The sequence below is a fragment of the Gymnogyps californianus genome, chromosome 2 (genome assembly GCF_018139145.2).
Source record: "Gymnogyps californianus isolate 813 chromosome 2, ASM1813914v2, whole genome shotgun sequence".
Taxonomy (NCBI): Eukaryota; Metazoa; Chordata; class Aves; order Accipitriformes; family Cathartidae; genus Gymnogyps; species Gymnogyps californianus.
The window spans coordinates 34,628,716-34,646,568 of NC_059472.1; the positions used below are offsets into that span (position 1 = coordinate 34,628,716).

Consider the following 17,853-nt stretch of genomic DNA (forward strand, 5'->3'; position numbering starts at 1 on the left):
AAACTCAGAGAAAGTAAAAATAGAAACTAAAATAAAAAATCACGGGCGCCGCTTGAAAGCGCTCTCTTTTCGCCTACTTGTTGCGGGCGCTGGCAGGTGCAGCAGCAACCTGTCCGGGAACCCAAGGGACGGGCAGCGCCGAGGCAGGGCAAGGCGGCGCAGCCGGAGCAGGCAGCCGCCAGCCCCGCCGGGCCGGGCCGGGCCCCGCCGCCCCCCCCCCCGGGCACCGGACGCCGCGGGGGCCCCGGCGCGGCTTGCGCGCGCCCCGGCCTTGCCCCGCCCTGAGACACGCGCGTCCCCGAGCACGGGGGGGAGGGGGGGGGCACCTTTCCCCGCGAGGGGAGGGCACACGGAGACCTCCCGCCGGGGGGCACCCGCCTGCTCCCAGTCGCTCCCGGGGACCGAGCCCACCCACGCGCGGCAGCAGCGGCGGCGGCAGCGGGCGCAGCCCCCCGCCAGCCCGAGGGGCGCGCACCTGCCCCGCAGCGGCGGCGGCGGCGGCCCCGGCCGGGGGCGGTCCCGGGCGGGCGGCGGAGGGGCGGGCAGGGAGGAGCGGGGGGCGGGCGCCGCTTGCCGCCGCGGGGCTGCGGCTGGGCTGGGCGCGGGCGGGCGGGCGGCCGGCCGGCGGAGCGCTCGCAGTCGCGGGGAGCGCCGGGGCGGGCGGGAAGGGAAGGCAGGGCAGGCAGGGCAGGCAGGGAAGGGGAGGCGGCGGCGGCGCCGCGCTCGCCCCGCTGCCCTGGATGACGGGCGGCCGGTTCGACTTCGACGATGGCGGCACCTACTGCGGCGGCTGGGAGGACGGGAAAGCCCACGGGCACGGCATCTGCACCGGGCCCAAGGGGCAGGGCGAGTACGCCGGCTCCTGGTCCCACGGCTTCGAGGTGGCGGGCGGCTACACCTGGCCCAGCGGCAACACCTACCTGGGCTACTGGGCGCAGGGCAAACGCCACGGGCTGGGCGTGGAGACGAAGGGCAGGTGGATGTACCGCGGCGAGTGGTCCCACGGCTTCAAGGGGCGCTACGGGGTGCGGCAGAGCCTCAGCACGCCGGCCCGCTACGAGGGCACCTGGAGCAACGGGCTGCAGGACGGATACGGCGTCGAGACCTACGGGGACGGAGGTGGGCGCCGGCGGGGGGCGCCCCGCGCGCGGCGGCGCCGGGGGTGCGGGGGGGGGCGGCCTGCGTGGGCGCGCGCGCCGCGGGCGGGGCCCCTCCCCCCACCCCCGTGCCCAACCGCCGCCCTCACACCGGCCCCGGGCGCGGCGGCCGCTTGCCCGGCACAGCGCGGCGGGGTCTCTCCTCCTTCCCCTGCCCGGGTCCGTGCGCCGTTCCCGGCGGGGAGCGCGTTCCTCAGCCGCCGGCCTCGCCGCCCCGGGAGGCCCCGCTGGCGGCCGGGGAGCGCCACAGGTGCCCGGCGCCCGCCCCGCCCCGCTCCGTGAGGAGCCGCCCGGGAACGGCCGCGCGGGGACGCGGGCCGGGCTCCGGAGCGGGCTGCGCTGCCCGGCTGGTCGCTTTCCCCCGGCCAGCTGGTAGAAATCCGCATTATGACTGCCTGCAGACAGCTTTCCTTTTTCTCTGTTGAGGCGGCTGCCGGGCTCCCCACCCGCGATAACGATAGCCGGGGCCGGCAGCGCCTGTCTCGGAGAGAGAGCAGGCAAGCGAGCTCGCCGCCTCGCTCCCTTTGCACCGTTTTCGTGGTGAAACAGCAAGAACCTAAGAACCTAATAAGCGAGCCCTTGTGCCTTGTTGCTTTGCTAGCAGGGATAGCTTTATGGGCTCAATACGCTCAGCTTGTAAACAGGACGTTGAAGGTAATGAAGTGGGTATGCAACTTGCATAAAATCAATGAAACTTGGGTCCACCCTCATGTCATAACTCATATTTTATTAAAATATGGTATAGTTTTAAACACACTGCTCTAAGTACAAGCTGTGTTGTGAAATTACACAGGCCTGCCTCTCATACGCTTCACCACGAAAAAGCAAATGTTTCTAGGGCTGAGCTCCCAGTAAGTGTGCAGAGAGGACTGGGCAGTCTGCCCTTCTGTTTAAGTTAGGAGCAGTCAAGAAGTCAAGGCTCAGTAAGGTCGTTTAAGACTGGAGCTTATTTGAATGGTCAGTTACAGTTATTGCACCTCTGTCATTTCATGCTCTGCATGACAAATAAGTCTGATATTTCTTTAATTCATCCTTTGCTGCTGTAATGTCATTGGCGTCAGTGGAAGTGCCACATGCAACTTCTGCAGAGTTGCTCTTCAGCTTGGTTTGTTCCACTGTAACGGGAAAAACTGGTCTCAGTTTTAGGACTAGAGAGTTGTTCGGGCTTTTTTGCAGAAATGCTGCTGGCTTCAGCTTTGAGCAATGTGCTTAGGTAACATGCAAGAAATAGAATATGCCGAAATCAGAGGTAATGTTCACATGATGCGACTAAAGGACTAACTCGTGTATCAGATCTCTTGATTGATGCTGTTGCTGGTTTCTTCAAGGAATTTTGGTAAGAGATTTGTGGTCAAACTTTAAGAATCATGTCAGAGAATAGGTATTTTTGTATTAAGCAGGAGAAGAGACCTTTACAGCTGGGGTCCTTTTTTTTTCCCTTTCTGAAATACAAAGTATAGTGAGTTGGGTAAGACTAACTTCCTTCAGAAAATGAAATATACTGTGATTTTTGTACCTCAAACTCTTTTAATCCCCTTGTTTATGCATATTTGTAGCTCTCTGAAAATCATTTCCTGGTGTAGAAAGTTCTGATGCTCAAAGTGAGCCGAAATATATGTTTGGGGATTTAAAAAAACAAAAAAACCCCAACACATGAAAGAGATCAGAATTTTAGTTTCACTTTCACCACACAATAGACTTTTCAATTTTTATTATATTTGTTTTGGCTAGTAAATTAGAAGCTGAAGAATAGCTGAATTTGCAGTGGCCATTTTTTTTTCTTTTTTTTTTTTTCCCCAGACAAGTAAATTGCCATTCCAGTAAATTTTCTAGGACTGATTTTCTCAAACTAAAGTTCATTTTATCTTTTTCTTTAGGCTTCTTGTGGAATTTTTAAAATCTCAGTATAATATTAATAATTGGAGGTAAATTCTCTAAATTTTTAGACTTAGACCCCACAGGAAATCCTTTGTCCGAAACAGCATATGAAGTGTGTAGTTTACACTGTGAGATTTTTAGTCCTATTTACTGAAATCTGTTACCATGGCCCCAGTCTTTTACGTGTTGCAGTTCATATGAACAGAGGGTGTGAAGTCCCATTGATTTTAATGAAAGTACTCATGAATGAAGCAAAGCAGTACGTCATAGATGTTTGCAGATGTGTTTTTGTTTTTGTGCTCTGGGAACAATAGCCGTATTTGTACACCAGAAGAATGTCTGAAATGTTTTTACAAGGAAACCAGATTTACATATGTGTCTTTAACATACTGTGAAATATTTGCCGGAAAGCTCTTCCTTTATTATGACCTGAGAATACCAGCATAGAGAAATAACTGTTTAGACTATACCAGTTGCCAATTTGTTTTCAAGCTCGCTAAAATCCAGGCCTCTCTGCTGCTATTTTTTCTTTTTTTTTTTTTTTTTTCTTTCCCCAATATGTTGTTTTAAAATGCATTGGTGGTATTAGGAGATGTAGTTCAGGGAGGGAAAAGGAACATAAGCACTGACAGTGTTCCTCACTGTTTCTGCACAAAACACTTTGCATGGCATGAGTAATATATGTCGTCCTGTGTTTAAATGCTTAAAATCGTCACTCAGTCAAATCTCTGAGGAAAACACTGTGAATTATAAACCATGATACTCCATTCATTGCATGTGCTTATGCTGGGCCTTCAAGTGGCCCGTCAGGTTGTTTCCTACAACGATCCACACTTTTGTGCCTCCTTTAAACTCCCTAGATTTTGTTGAATCTCTGTGAATCTGCGAGCCTACCGGAGCATTTTTTACGGAGGGACTAAGGCCTAATTTGAAACTTCAGTATGTGTAAATTAGTTAGCAGTTTATGGTCCTGCCAACAATAGCAATAACAGGCGTCTTGCTGTAAGGTTGTGCATTGTCGTTCCACGGAGGTCAGTCAGTGGCAAATGAATCCTTAAGTAAAGGTCATCAGTAGTACGTACGTTCATTGATTTCTAAGTAGTCTTCTTTCTGGATGTATGCTTATCTAACATTTGAGTCGGAAAAGCGTGCAAAAATCCTGATGTTACAACGAATTTGTTAAACCACAGACGATGTAAGTAAAGAATAAGAGCAAGTGGAGTAGTTAAATAGGTCCTTGGCCTCTCAGTTTTTTCACACAGCATAGTTTTAAATTTAGGCGCAAGTAGGCAATGAAATTTACAGCTGTGAGATACACCAAGGGTTTTTTGGGAGGGGTAGCACAATGTAGCTCTAAGGAGACAGGTTATGAAATTATACCATACAGCAACTTGCCAACAAAAACAAAGGGAAAAAATATACTTTCTAATAGTTCTCAGGCTGAAAATATGAACACCTTTTCAAGGGAACCAGTTAAACACCACCAGATGGATGGCCAGTAGAAGTCGTGGCTGAATGTTTCTTCAGTTACAAAGGATACCAAGCCTAGCTTTTGGAAGATTAATGCTGAACAATGTTATTGTTTTATGGTCAAATACATTTTTAAATTAGCTTGGTAATTACAGTGTTAATTAAAACTTTAATAATTGACCCTTACAGGAACGGCTTTGAACAGTCAACTGTAGTATAAGGTGAAGCAGGATAAGGTATGCTTGTTGATATTTATATCTAAACATAGGGATAGGTAAATATTGCATACGTTTGTATCTTCATATATGGGAAAAGCTTCTTCACCGTGTCTTCTGTCATATGCTGTAGTATTTAATTATATTGCAATATTAACATGCCTTATCTTGCTCATTTGAAGTTTTCTAAAATTTCTTTTGTTGAAGAAGATGATACAGTCAGAGTCTGATATCGTCAGTCAAATTACTGTACAAGTGTCTTGTATCTGCATTCTGGACACTGCCCTCCATATACCATTAAAATATTTTTCCTTTAAAATGTAAGTTGAAAAATCAAGGAAAATGAGTCAGCTTTCTAGCACTAGTATCAGAAGCCTTTCCCTTAAAGGCCTTAATTTGTCATGATAGAAGAGATAGTTGTTACCTGCAAGACTGTAGAAAATTCCAACTAAATATCTTTGGTACTTTCTAAGGACCAATTCACTATGAATCATCCATTTCCTCATTGACTGTTTTCTCTTTAGAAGAAGCTGGCATTGATTTTATTTCCCCAGCAGAAAGAAAAATCAGACAAGTAAATAGCAGCACAGTTGTCCTTGTTTTAATGCCTGTATGGGCAACAGCGACCACTTCCACTTCTTTCTACAGAGTAGTGAAAAATACAAGTCCTAAATGAATTAAGTATTTTTGAGCTTTCCATGTTTATTAATTAAAACAAAATATTAGTAAGAAAAAAGGGTGACCTTTTGTACTTTTATAAAATTCCATACTGAAATAAGTTGATTGTGCTTCGAGTCTGACACTCAAATAGCAACATGGAGAGCCATAATTATGAGTTGCTGCTCTAATGTAATATTGTGGTATAATCAAAATTAGAATTAGATTTATTATTTTTAAATGAAATTAACTGGTGCAGAATGTTAGACAAATTGTTCTAAGTAGCAGTAAGTATACATAGCCAGATTCTTAACTCCAGCATATCATTACGATACTAGGGGGATCCCAGATATAATTATGGACAAAATGTAGTCATTTATGCTCATAAAATATTAATATATTTCTGGGAAATGTCTGTTTAATAAAGAACAAAAATTACAATGTGGCTGTATTTTTGCAGTATTTACAGAATACGTCATACCAGTGCTTTGTGCTCATGTTTCTATCTGTTCTTCTCCATATGCTGAGGTTTTTTAAAATAATCATGTTTCTAGATTCAGCACCTTTACAGCCCATGCAGCAGTAAGTATCCAGGATACAGAGAATGAGAAAGAAACTAAGAAAGTTGTTTGTTTGTGTCAGCAGCCATCTGTTAAAACAAAAACCTTCCACTTGGTAGAATTTTCTACCAACACAAAATAGTTATGTTGTGGAACCTATGTAGTATTATATAATAAAGAAAGCACACTTGGCAAATTTAATCATATGTTAACATTGAAATATAACTTAGCAGAAGAGGTAATACAATAAAGCAGTAATTGATAGATAATTGACATGTACACAACCAAAATAGTATGCTTTTACAAAGGAGATCGAATCTCAAAAAGCAAGTGAAGCTTTGAGCTACATCTAAAACTGCAGGTATTTCACAAATATTTTCACAAAAATTTAGTCAATCACTGAATTTGACATTTGATATTTAGTTCTCTGAAGAATAGTTTTTAATAGGTGCTTCAATTAAAGCAGATCAAAATGAAAGAAAGATATTTTAAAGATTGCTTATTCATCCCTCTGTAAGAATATTCAGACTCAAAATAGCTTTTTCAAAAAAAAAAGAAGCAGCGCTAGGTGGGCGAGAGACTTCATTTTGAGGAGCTTAAAGCGGTTTAATGGGAATTAGAGTGAAATGATCTTAGAAAGCAAATTATCTTGTATTTGCCAGTTGTGGGGTTCCTGGCACCTTCCTTTAGAACATCTGGTACAAATGGCTTTCAGAGACCAGACACTGGAGTATGTATCTCATCAAAATGAAAATGCCTTTCGAGAATGCAAGAAAAAAATTGTCTGCAGTAGTAATCTGATAATGCTGGTTTTTGGCTCAGATGCAGCTTTGCATGGATATCCATGACTTCTCATATCAAATGCCATGTTGCTCTTCCTTATATTGCTGTTTAAAAAAAAATACAAAAATAGTTATCATTGCAACAATGAAATGTGTTTATGATAGAATGGTGTGCAATATTCTGTTTATTACTGCCTTGTCTTTCTTACGTACTGCAGAACAAATGAAAGGCAAAAAAAGTGCTAAAGGATTCATGTTTCTGATCTGTTTGTCACAACATAATGCAGAATGCAATGCCATGTTTGCGATACTGGGGATACCAAAAAGTGTTGATATCAAGCATTCATAAAGAGTACGATATACCGAGGTTTTTTTCTTCCATTCAAGTACATGCAAAAACTTTAAAATATTTAGTTTTACAATAGAGGTTTTTAACAGTGGATCCAAAGGCCCATCTGAAGACAAGGCAATTTAGTGGATTGTCAAGTGTGTCCTGACAAGGAGAGGTCTGTAGTCACCTTAAACACAGGATAACAACATTTACTACTCCTACTTGCTCTTTCTGTGAGCAGCTGGAGGCAAGAGCCGTGAGTGTCCTGCTTCCTCTCTTCCCTCCATCCCTGTCTCCCTCCCCAGCTGACCACATATAATGTGGCTCTGCTTCTGCTGACCATCTCCCCATCTGACCACCTTAAAAAATGTTGAGGGAGTCCTGCTTTAGAAATTTCTCTTGAAATTTTTTCCCTGGACAGATCCATTCAAAAAATGCTTATGATTATAGCTACTGTGTCTTAGTTGCCAAAATAAATTACTTCAGCTGGGAAAGTGAAGGATTTGTTAAGCGGAAAAATAATTTATAAGAAAAACAATCAACAAGAGTAGTTTATCTACTGTGTCATGTGCTGTGATTTTTCTGCGTTTCTTCTTACCAAAACCAGAGCTGACAACATAGTATCGCCTGTAGCATACTGGATGTAGAGTGCTAGGTCTTCTACAGCTTCCTAAATTTAATTTCTCCTTATTACTTTAAAAGGTACATACCAGGGGCAATGGACAGGAGGGATGCGACATGGATATGGTGTACGTCAGAGTGTACCCTATGGCATGGCAACTGTGATCCGTTCACCCCTCCGAACGTCTCTAGCTTCACTTCGAAGTGAGCAGAGCAACGGCACTGTTCTGCATGACGTCACTTCAGACAGTCCGGCTGGAACAAGAGGAGGTTTTGTGCTCAATTTTCACAGTGATCCAGAAGCCATGGGCATTAAGAAAAAAGGAGGCTTATTCAGAAGAGGATCCCTTCTTGGTAGTATAAAACTTAGAAAATCTGAATCTAGGTCATCGATATCTAGCAAACGGAGCTCCGTCAGGAGTGATGCTGCTATGAGCAGAATTAGTTCTAGCGATGCCAACTCTACAATTAGTTTTGGAGACGGTGACTGTGATTATTGCCCTATGGAAGACCATGTTGATGCCACCACTACAGAAACCTATATGGGTGAATGGAAGAATGACAAGCGCAGTGGTTTTGGTATTAGTGAGCGTTCAAATGGTATGAAATACGAAGGTGAATGGCTAAATAACAGGAGGCATGGATATGGATGTACCATGTTTCCAGATGGCACCAAAGAAGAGGGAAAATATAAAAATAACGTTTTGGTCCGTGGAATAAGAAAGCAACTTATACCAATACGAAACACAAAAACTAGAGAAAAGGTGGATAGAGCAATAGAGGGTGCACAGCGAGCAGCTGCCATGGCAAGAACCAAAGTGGAAATTGCAACTTCAAGGTATGTTATCGTAAAATATATTTGTTCATCACTGAATTTTCAGAAACAAAAATGTGTTACAATATATGAGCTCTTATTGTTGACAAAAGACTCAAAAGTGCAAGGGTGTAAATGTTGTCTTTAGTGAGTACTTGCTCACCTTTCACTTTCACATGTGTAACTCCATTGACTTTAGTGGCATTACAGATATGAAACTTAGAACTTCAGCTCATTTGGGTAAAGATGTTCATATCTGTTCTATAATATACTGTGAAAGTAAATTTCCATTCTCATACATTTCTGCTTTCACTCAAGAGCTGCTGCATTATGCCTTTAAACCTGTTTGGAAAATAAAACTAGTGAGGAAACGTGGAGAATGATTTGGGGGATGTGAGGTGAAGATTGAGTATCTTCCCATAAGCATGCTCCAGTTATGCTTATTGTGTTGATGATTTTTTTGGGTAGCATCTGGGACTCACTGAAGTTGCCCATTTGACATTGAGCATCTTAACATGCATCTGTTTATCTGAGAGACTGTGGTATGAACAGTGTAAGAATAATGGTTGAGGCTCTTGTGCTTAGAGGCTGTTGATTCAGTTGCCAGGACAGTATCTGCTGAAAGAGTTCTGTATGAGGACTCTTTTGTTTTGGAGCATGCTTCTCCTGCAGTCTGAATTTGTCTGGATCTTATGACCACCACTTCAAATAGTGGTGGTCGTCTTCTCCCCAACCCCCTGCCAAATGTTTGAGATGGGAGAAGTGTATGGGAATTAGTAGTGGGGAAAAAATGTCATTTTCAGTTTGAACTCCTAACCAACAACCAAGCAAAGTTGTCTGAAATGGAATTGTTACAAATTAAATCAGTATAGACAATTTTAGTAGGTTTTACTATTAAGTCTGAGAGCTCTTTAAAAAGCTATTTAATTTTTAGTGCCTTCCAATAAGTTTCTGTGGCAGTTTCTCTGTTGTTGGTTTTAGTTACTTTCCTCAGGCAGGCTTTTCTTGAAATATGCTGTGGACCAAAAAAAGAGCCCAGAAATGTGCATGAAAGAAAATCTTCATGCTATTTTAGAAAGAGGATGTCACATTACACTTAGAGCTGAACAACTGATTCCTGATTTAGTGTGGTCACTAGTGTGTACTCAGTGACTATCCTTTTTCTGACAGTCATAAAGAATACAGAGAAGACCGAAAACTGCGTAAGTGGGAAAGCTTGAATACACGGATGGCTCATAGCGAAAAGTAGTTGAGACACTAACATGAAGAAAGAATTTAGCATACTGTTAAAGAACCTTTCTGAGCACTGGTCACCTAAGTAACTAGAGGGTAGCATATACTCAATTACTTCTATAAATATATGTAAGGCATTATATGACAGCATACCGTATTAGCAAAGCAGATCAGTAATAGCTAACTTAAGAAATTACTGGATCCTGTTCATGTTCTGTCAGTACATAATAAGCCCTAATTCTGAAAAAATTGAGGTGGTGGGATGTGTGGATAAGGGGAGTCACCACTTTGAGTCCATATAAAGCTGTTAAAAAGCTGTAGTGTGAGACCATTGGGTTAGAAGACACAGTGTATGCACTTCCTCTTTAAGGAGGTATATGTCTCTGAAGTGTTTTGTTTGCTGTTCCTTCCCTTCAATTTTAGGTGAAGGACAGAGTTCAAATTGCTTCTTTTGGAATACTCCATGAAAACAGTGGTTTTTTTCTTGAAAAGATGTTTTTGACAGTGCAACAACAGAAGGCATCAGTTGTAGTGCAGCTGTGACAATGGGCTATTCCTTTGGTTTTTCAGCTGAGAATCTGTCTGAAACAGTCCCATGACTACCAGTATAGATAGCAAGATTGCAGATTCAGATTTCCTCTCTTTTAGTAGCCTTTGCACTAACTATACTGACACTGAGTCAAAGGCAAAGACACCTGACACCTAGTCAGGCAACATCAGGCATAAAGATTACATTAACTTCACTTGTGGGTGCGTGTTGGACTCACCTAGTAAGGATGACACAACCCTTCCCATCTCTCAAGTTTTCAGAACTGCCTTCTGTATCAACCAGTGGGAGCAAGGCCATGGCATTATGTGAACTAAGGTACTGTCCTACTGACAGAGTCAGTAGCGCTGACTAAGAGCTGGATCATCTGGAAGAGATTCTAGAAGAGCATTGAGGAAAAAACTTCCACTTCGAACAGTTGCTAAATTCTAGGCTGACCAGATTGGTACGGTTTCAGGATGAAAGAACTTGCTGCCGTCACACTGAAACTTGAGGACCAGTATTGGTTTGTGACTGCTTTTTTACCAAACTGATACATTAATAATATATTAATCCTTCAGGCAGTAGCATTCCTGCAACGTCTTAGATGAATGTGAGGATGGTGGTCTTGTCTGTTTCCTAACAATCACTACTATACAAAAAAGTCCAGGAGGAGTACCTTTTTTCATTTCTCTAACATGTAATACAAAGGTGGTTCTGCCTATGTGGCATAACCTCACCACACACTGGCCTGTAAAACCTTCTGTGTTTCAGACCTGGCAGATGTCGCCAGCAATGCGTGCTTACTGTAGATTTCCATTCCATTAGTGGAAGAGCTCTCTAGATAGACCTTTTCTCAGCCCGAAAACCATCGGATGTCCAGGTTTCTATTCTAAAGAGCTAGAAACCCTGACTCTCAGCCAGATACTTTCCTTTTCAATGCAGCTTTGAGTTGTATGCTGTTCTTCCTGTATTGTTTATTCCCAAAATGTTTGCTCAGCCAAATGAAACCAGACCATACTCCTCTTCATAGCTCCCTGCTGGTCGTGACAGGTTTGGCTGGTAGTTTGACCTGGGACAGATGTCCACACAGTCGTCAACAAGACCAACCACTGTTTTGCTTTATATTCCTGATGTCTTTTTATGTCTAAAAGTCCTCCTTATAGTCTTCCTTTATCTATCATGACAGTTTGGTGTACAAAGAAAAATGTAAAAGTTGGGTTAAAAGTTGCTTCTCTGAGCCTGAATTTACATTGGCTCTCCTGACTCAGCCTTTGGGTTTTTAGGCATTTGTACTGAGGTGTTTTAGATATAATAGCAGCATTTCTCAAAAGATATCAGATCACAAAATCCTGTGATATATAGAAAGCTGCTGTATCAGGGAAATAGTTACCAGCCTCTGCTACACAGATCTGTATCCAAAACAGATTATAAATCAGCAATGAATAAAAATGCTTTTAAAATGATAGTGCAGCTTAACAGTCTTGTTTGTGTATTATAGTTTTACTAGCTATATTTAAGACAAAATATTAAGACATAAATGTAAAAATACCAGAACTTGAGGAATTTCAGAAGTATGGTCAATATTTTTTCCTTTTAAAATATTAAAAGGCTTTTTTTTGTTTTTAAATCATTATTATAGGCAGTAATTAGGTCAAATTCATCTTTAACCCATTTGTGCTAAAAGCAGTCAGGTTTACTCTATATGCCTTTTTTGGGTCTTAGTGTCTAAAAGGAAAAGCTGCCTTCCAGAAATTTTTAATAAGTTCTTTTCTATGTTATTTCAAGCACATGTGAAATGCTTCAAATGCTGGAAGATGTACATTTGGAAGAGCCCTTTGGAAGATGTTAAAAAGCCCCAAATGTCCACTCAACCAAGAGTCAAATAGAAGCTTGTTTTGAGGATATCAAATAATTTTCACTGTAGGGATTTTGAACTTCCTTTTCATCGTTGTCATGTGCCTTATTCAAAGGAGATATCCCTCTGCAGTTCAATATGAACTGGAATTATATTAAAGCACTTCTTTCCTAGTATGAAAATCACTTAAGTTGTCATTAGAGGAGCTGTTTAGTGTATTATATTAACTTTGCCTTCATCAATACTTATGATGGTATAAACTGTAACATTTTTGGAATTAATTTTCAGAGTTTGAACATAAACTTACCTTCTAATACTCAGTATCACTGGCTGTTTTTAAATGTATCAGTCCTGTAAGTAAATATGTAGCACTGGAAGCAGAAGGAATTATGTTTGTTTACGTATGACCCTTCATATACCAGATTCTTTCTAGAAAAGTCAATATTACGGGTTCAGAATTGAGCTCTCAGAGCCAGGCCTGTTGTTTTTTCTCCCTTCAGATTTTTTCTAGCTAATGCTGAACTAGAAATTCTCCTTTAAGTGTTGACTCCCCGAGGAAAAAAACTTTGCAGGGACAGAGGGACAAGGTAAAAGTACAGTGAGACTAAGAAATATGAATCAGAAGATAGTGTGTGGAGGAAAAGGGAGAAATTTAAAAAAAAAGTTTTCTTGTTGATATTTTCCTTATACTCCATTGATCTTTCAGGTCATAAAACAAGCAGGTTAAAGAATTGTATCTTCTTTTTTATTCTCTTTTCCACAGAAGCTAAATACTTTTAATTTCTCTAAAGTTGTGAGTGAGTTTTAAGTAATATGCTGTGAGAACTTTTGGCCACCTTAAAAGCCATATTGTAATGGGTTTTCATTACATGAGCACCTGAGGTTTGGTGAAAGATAATGGTGCCTTTGTGTTAGGCACTGCACAAATTACCTTGTCTAGAGACCTTGCAGACTGGGAAAATGGCAGTGCCCAACAAACAGAAAGAAACTGGCAAAAGACTGTGAAACGACCCGAGATCAAGATAACGGTAAAATTAATATCTTGCAACTAATAACATAGAGCAGTTCCTCCTTGTTAATTAGCTGTCTGTGCTCAGATAGCAGTGACTAGCAAGCCTCTAGTCAGGAAGACCTTTTAAGGGGAGTGCTGAGGGGGGATTAACTGGTGTCTTTTGTGCAGCAATTTCTTTTTCAGAGTAGCTTTTTTAGGCAGCTCAATTTTATTTTTAACATGTTTGTGTCCAAGTCCACAGATGCAATGGCTTAGTTTCAGCCTTTATTTTTTAATAGAAACTACCGAAACTCTGGTTGTGATCCTGTGTCATAAGCGGCCTGCTTTGTTCTGCGCAGCTGCGAAGGAGCCTCGAGTTGGTGGGGGGGCCGCAGGAGGAAGATGCAGGAGGATTGACTTGGTAGCAGAGACCCAGTATAACAATTTTGATTTCGTTTGGGAGTGAGCCCGCTGCCACAGCCTGGACTTCCTTGGGTCCCTCCCTGCTCTCCTGCGCTGTCATAGTGGCCTCCTGGAGCCAGTAGCTGGCTTGTGTAATATTCGACACTGAAGATGATTTAGAGAGCTCTGATTTACCCTGAGGCCTGGCCTGGCGCTGCCCCAGCCTGGGCCTGAGCCTGGGCCTGGGCACTTAGCGTTGGCTTCAAGTCACTGGGCAGCACCTGCTTCTGAATGGCACGGCTCAGTTGCCTGCCCCAGAGCACTAGTGTTCACAGTACAGCAGTTATATAAGAAACCAGTTCTTATATTTTTCATAAACTTAATTCAGAGTAAGTTTCAGTATGCTGTGCTGCATGTGGTGGGTTTATGTGAAGTGTGTGGAACGGTCAGGAAGGAGTACGGAATGGTTTAGTAGCCAGTTCCTTTGTTGCATTCATTGCCTTGTGTGACCAGTGCTCTCAGCTTGACCTGAACAAACTGTGATTTCTAGGGAGAGCTGGAATTATATGCATGTGGTAGTATAGTTTGTGTCCGCACTAGATAGGAGCTGCCAGTCATTCCAAATGGCACTGAATTATGTGCACCACACACAGCTTTCCGTGATCACTTTACTCAAGAAACTAAACTGGACACTTGCAAGACTAGTGCCTCACACGTCTTTGAGATGCTTTACTTATTATAGCTGAAATATGAACATTGTGTTTAGGAATAGGATCCAACAAATACCAAAGGTATTTATATAAGACTGCTTGCTTTAGTACAAAGAGCTGCCTTAGGTTCAAAACAAAATCAGTTTTAATCATTTTACTACATAGTGTATTTGAAGATAACAAATAAAATGCTGTGGTAAAACTTAAAATAAGTCTTGAGCTACTATGGATAGTAATTCTAATGTTAATTCTGCATTCTTTAGAGGAAACCATATGTTCCTTGAATCCTGTGGGAGTTATACCACTAACTTCAGTGGGGCACATTTTCACTCAGATTTCACAAACAACTCATTGGTAAAAGAATATAGTCTTGGACTGTTCCTCTGTTATTTGCTGGGGAATGAATAATACATCTGTTTGAAATATACAAATTGTATAAACATCGCTACACAGATTTGATTTCTTTTCTTAGTATTTAATGCAGTAAGATTACATGGCTGAAAATATGCAAAATTACTCCGGTGCTATCCTTCAGCTGGAAATTTAAGAATGCCTCAAGCATTTAACTTTTTGATCAAATTACCTATATCCAAATACACCTACCTGCAGCCATAAGCCTGAATAGGGATATATTTTTTAAAAAAAGGCAGTTCTGGAGTATAGCCAATCTTACTTTGTGTTTGTATTAGACATAGAACGGTTACCCCAGAGTTGTTTTTCTAACTTGTTTAAAATCAGGAGATTGCTAATATAAGATTGAAAATAGTCTCTGCTTTCAAAACATAAATGAACCAACACTGCACCACTGCTTTTAAAATAACCATCTAAGAAAGCCTTTTTTTAATATACAAACCTTTTTGAAATGTTTCTTTGTTCAAATGGGTAAGGATTTTTTGTCCAGTTTCCAGAACACTTAATTTAAGAGCTGAAAGAATCTTTACAGTGGCAGCCCAGCAGATGTATGTGAAAACACTAATGCTTTTTTTTGATGATACTGAGATACAGTAGCAAAAGACTTAATTTTTTTTTTTTAGCCAAAGATGAGCTGTTATGCAGATTCTTGCCTTAGTTTTTACACAGTATCTCAGTTTTGATCTGTATTACAACAATTGTTCAAAAGCTAAGCCATAAACAGCATCTGTCTCTACTGACTTCAGGAGAGTTTCTGTGACGGAAATAAATCTCCATTTAAAAAACAAAATCGGAATCGTTTGTATTGGTTAGTCACATATGAACCATAGTGTAAAGCCATTAGACTTAATACAGAACCTTCCCAGCTTCTTTCTTCAAAGAAATAAGAAAATGTGCTGTCATCTAACTGTAACGTTGTTGATCAGTATTCTACAGAGTAGGATGTTTCTCAGTGAACAACTACAGCAGAAAAATAGTCACTTAAATGATTGGTTAATGCCCCCTATGTTGATCTAATTGTATATTTCCCAAATAGCAGTTGATTAATTTTCTGAAAACTGGTGTAGTTCAATGAGTAATGCTGTTTGTTTGAATACTAATTGATCAGTGATACATATTATGACTTCTGTTCATTTTTCTAGTGATTAATACATTTTTCTGTTTTATACATCTAATAAACATTGGTACATATTTTCATACACTGACTTGCTTTCTTTTGCCTCCCTCACTATGATTTTCCTCTTTTATTACTGCTCTATTTGTACTTTGTTGTGTTTTCTGCTTCTTTGTTCTTCTGCAGTTCTCTGTTCTCATTGTCTGGGGAGGCAGAGGTGCAGTCTCTTTGTGGCTACTGTCCAGGAGTAAATTTCTCCTTATGAGCTTGTCTCCCCTCAAGCCTATGTAAATGTTTAACATCTGAAACAATCTATTGATTATTCTTGTTCTCCTCTTTAGGTGTTTTCCCAGTTCTGCTATATAGGTGTAGTCTCCCAAGAGCTCATTCCTGAGGTCACCCTAAAGCCACTCACTTCATTTATGAAATTAAGGTTATTCTGCCTTGCACATCACTCTTACACTTAAATTGAACTTCATTTGCCATTTAAAAGTGATCAGTGAGTTTTGTGCAGCCCTTCTTCGCAGTTGTCCCTCAGACTTCTCTTCTGTAATGCTGACATTCACAAGTTCTGCCGCTTAGCTGTTTACACCTTTTCCCCAACATTTATGAATGTCATGGGTTCTCAGCCCTGAGCCCTGTGGATATCCAATGGTGAACCTTCTCATTTGGGAAAAACAATCATTTACTCTATCCCATTATATTCTGTTTCTGAACTAATTTTTTATTCGCTTAAGCATTTCTTCTCTTTTTTTAATCTTAATTTCTTCCACTTAGTTTCCAAAGAGTTTCTGGTGAGGAATGCTACACTTTGGTCCTGCTACATTAAAAGCATGGATTGATGGGAAAAGATGGTGTTACTCTTTTGTACTTGAAAGCCAGAAATTTCCTTATTAGTGTCTGGCTAATATAGAATCAATTAAATGCGAGTTCTCAGCTCTTTTGTTCTAGGAGTTTAAGAAGAAGGGCATATATTTCTCTTTTCTCTTACCACTCTGAATCTGGTAGGCTGCTGTTAAGGCTTGTTTAGTTACCTTACTGTTATAATGCAGCACCTCCACTTTGTGCTTGCCTCAGTTTACTGGCATATATAAGATGAGGGAGAGGTCATTTTGCTGTTGCTTTTACTTTGCTTTCTGGTTTTGGGGTAAGTAATTTCAAAGATCTTTCTTTCTCTGAATTTTTAGACCACTTCATAAGTAAAAGTGTTGGATTATGTCAGTCTTACAGCTATGCAAAAGGACTTAAAATCCAAACGTGGAAACAAGCAAGACTTGAAGATTTTCACTGTTGAGGTGGTCTTTTGGCAGATGCGGGCATGCGTCGTAGCCCTGATTTGCTCTTATTTGGAGCTAAGGTTTCATACCTGTTCATGGTTAGAAACTTGACTTCCATAGGGAAAAGAAATAACACGAAGAAATCTTAGTTATGACTAAGCTGAAGTGACTTCATGGGAACTGGCTCTCTGTGTATTCAGCCCAAGTTCACTTTTTAAGCTCCATCACTTACAGGAATTTATGATGTCAATTGTGTAAGCATCTTAGGAGTATCTTGAAGACAAGGAACATACTGCCAAGCAATAAGATACAAAATGTATTTCAGGAATAATAGTGGAACCAAAAGTTAAGAGTGTGAGTCAACAGATGCCAGTTGTCAGAATGCTTTGTGCAGATGCAGTGGTGAACCACCTTAAGCATTTAGGCATTTTTTTTCTGGAGTCCTGCTTTTACCTTAACATATCTTGATCAAGGGCTTAATTTCAGTTTTACTAAAAATCCAGTAATTATGTGCATTCTGGAATGTTTGTAAATGTATTACCATTCATATCACTGTTTTGTTCTTCAGAGAACAGTATGTTTCTGGAAATTACAGATTAGCAACAAAGGTGGGAATGGCATTTATCAGTTCTATAAATAACAGAATAGATAAGCTGGTGACCTTTTCTGATATTCAAAAATGTTTGATTTGTACAGATCTGTTGAAGTAATAGTTGGTAGTTTCTGGTGAAGAGGCTTTCCCTTTCTTCTCATGGTAGCTAGATTCCTTGTGCAAAACTAATTCATGTTGGGAGGTCTAATGTTGTCAGGCATTCAGAGTTTCTTAATGGTGCAATATACAAGTAG

General features: G+C 41.3%; 1 protein-coding gene across 1 annotated transcript in view; it reads left to right on the forward strand.

Moving 5' to 3' along the window:
* The first annotated feature begins 740 nt into the window (after positions 1–740).
* Positions 741–17,853, forward strand: part of JPH1 (junctophilin 1) — an 89,165-nt gene continuing 72,052 nt past the window's right edge. Inside the window, exons 1-2 of the mRNA XM_050891337.1 lie at positions 741–1,119; positions 7,753–8,509. Coding sequence (XP_050747294.1) covers positions 741–1,119; positions 7,753–8,509 — 1,136 coding nt within the window. The remainder of the gene's footprint in view (positions 1,120–7,752; positions 8,510–17,853) is intronic.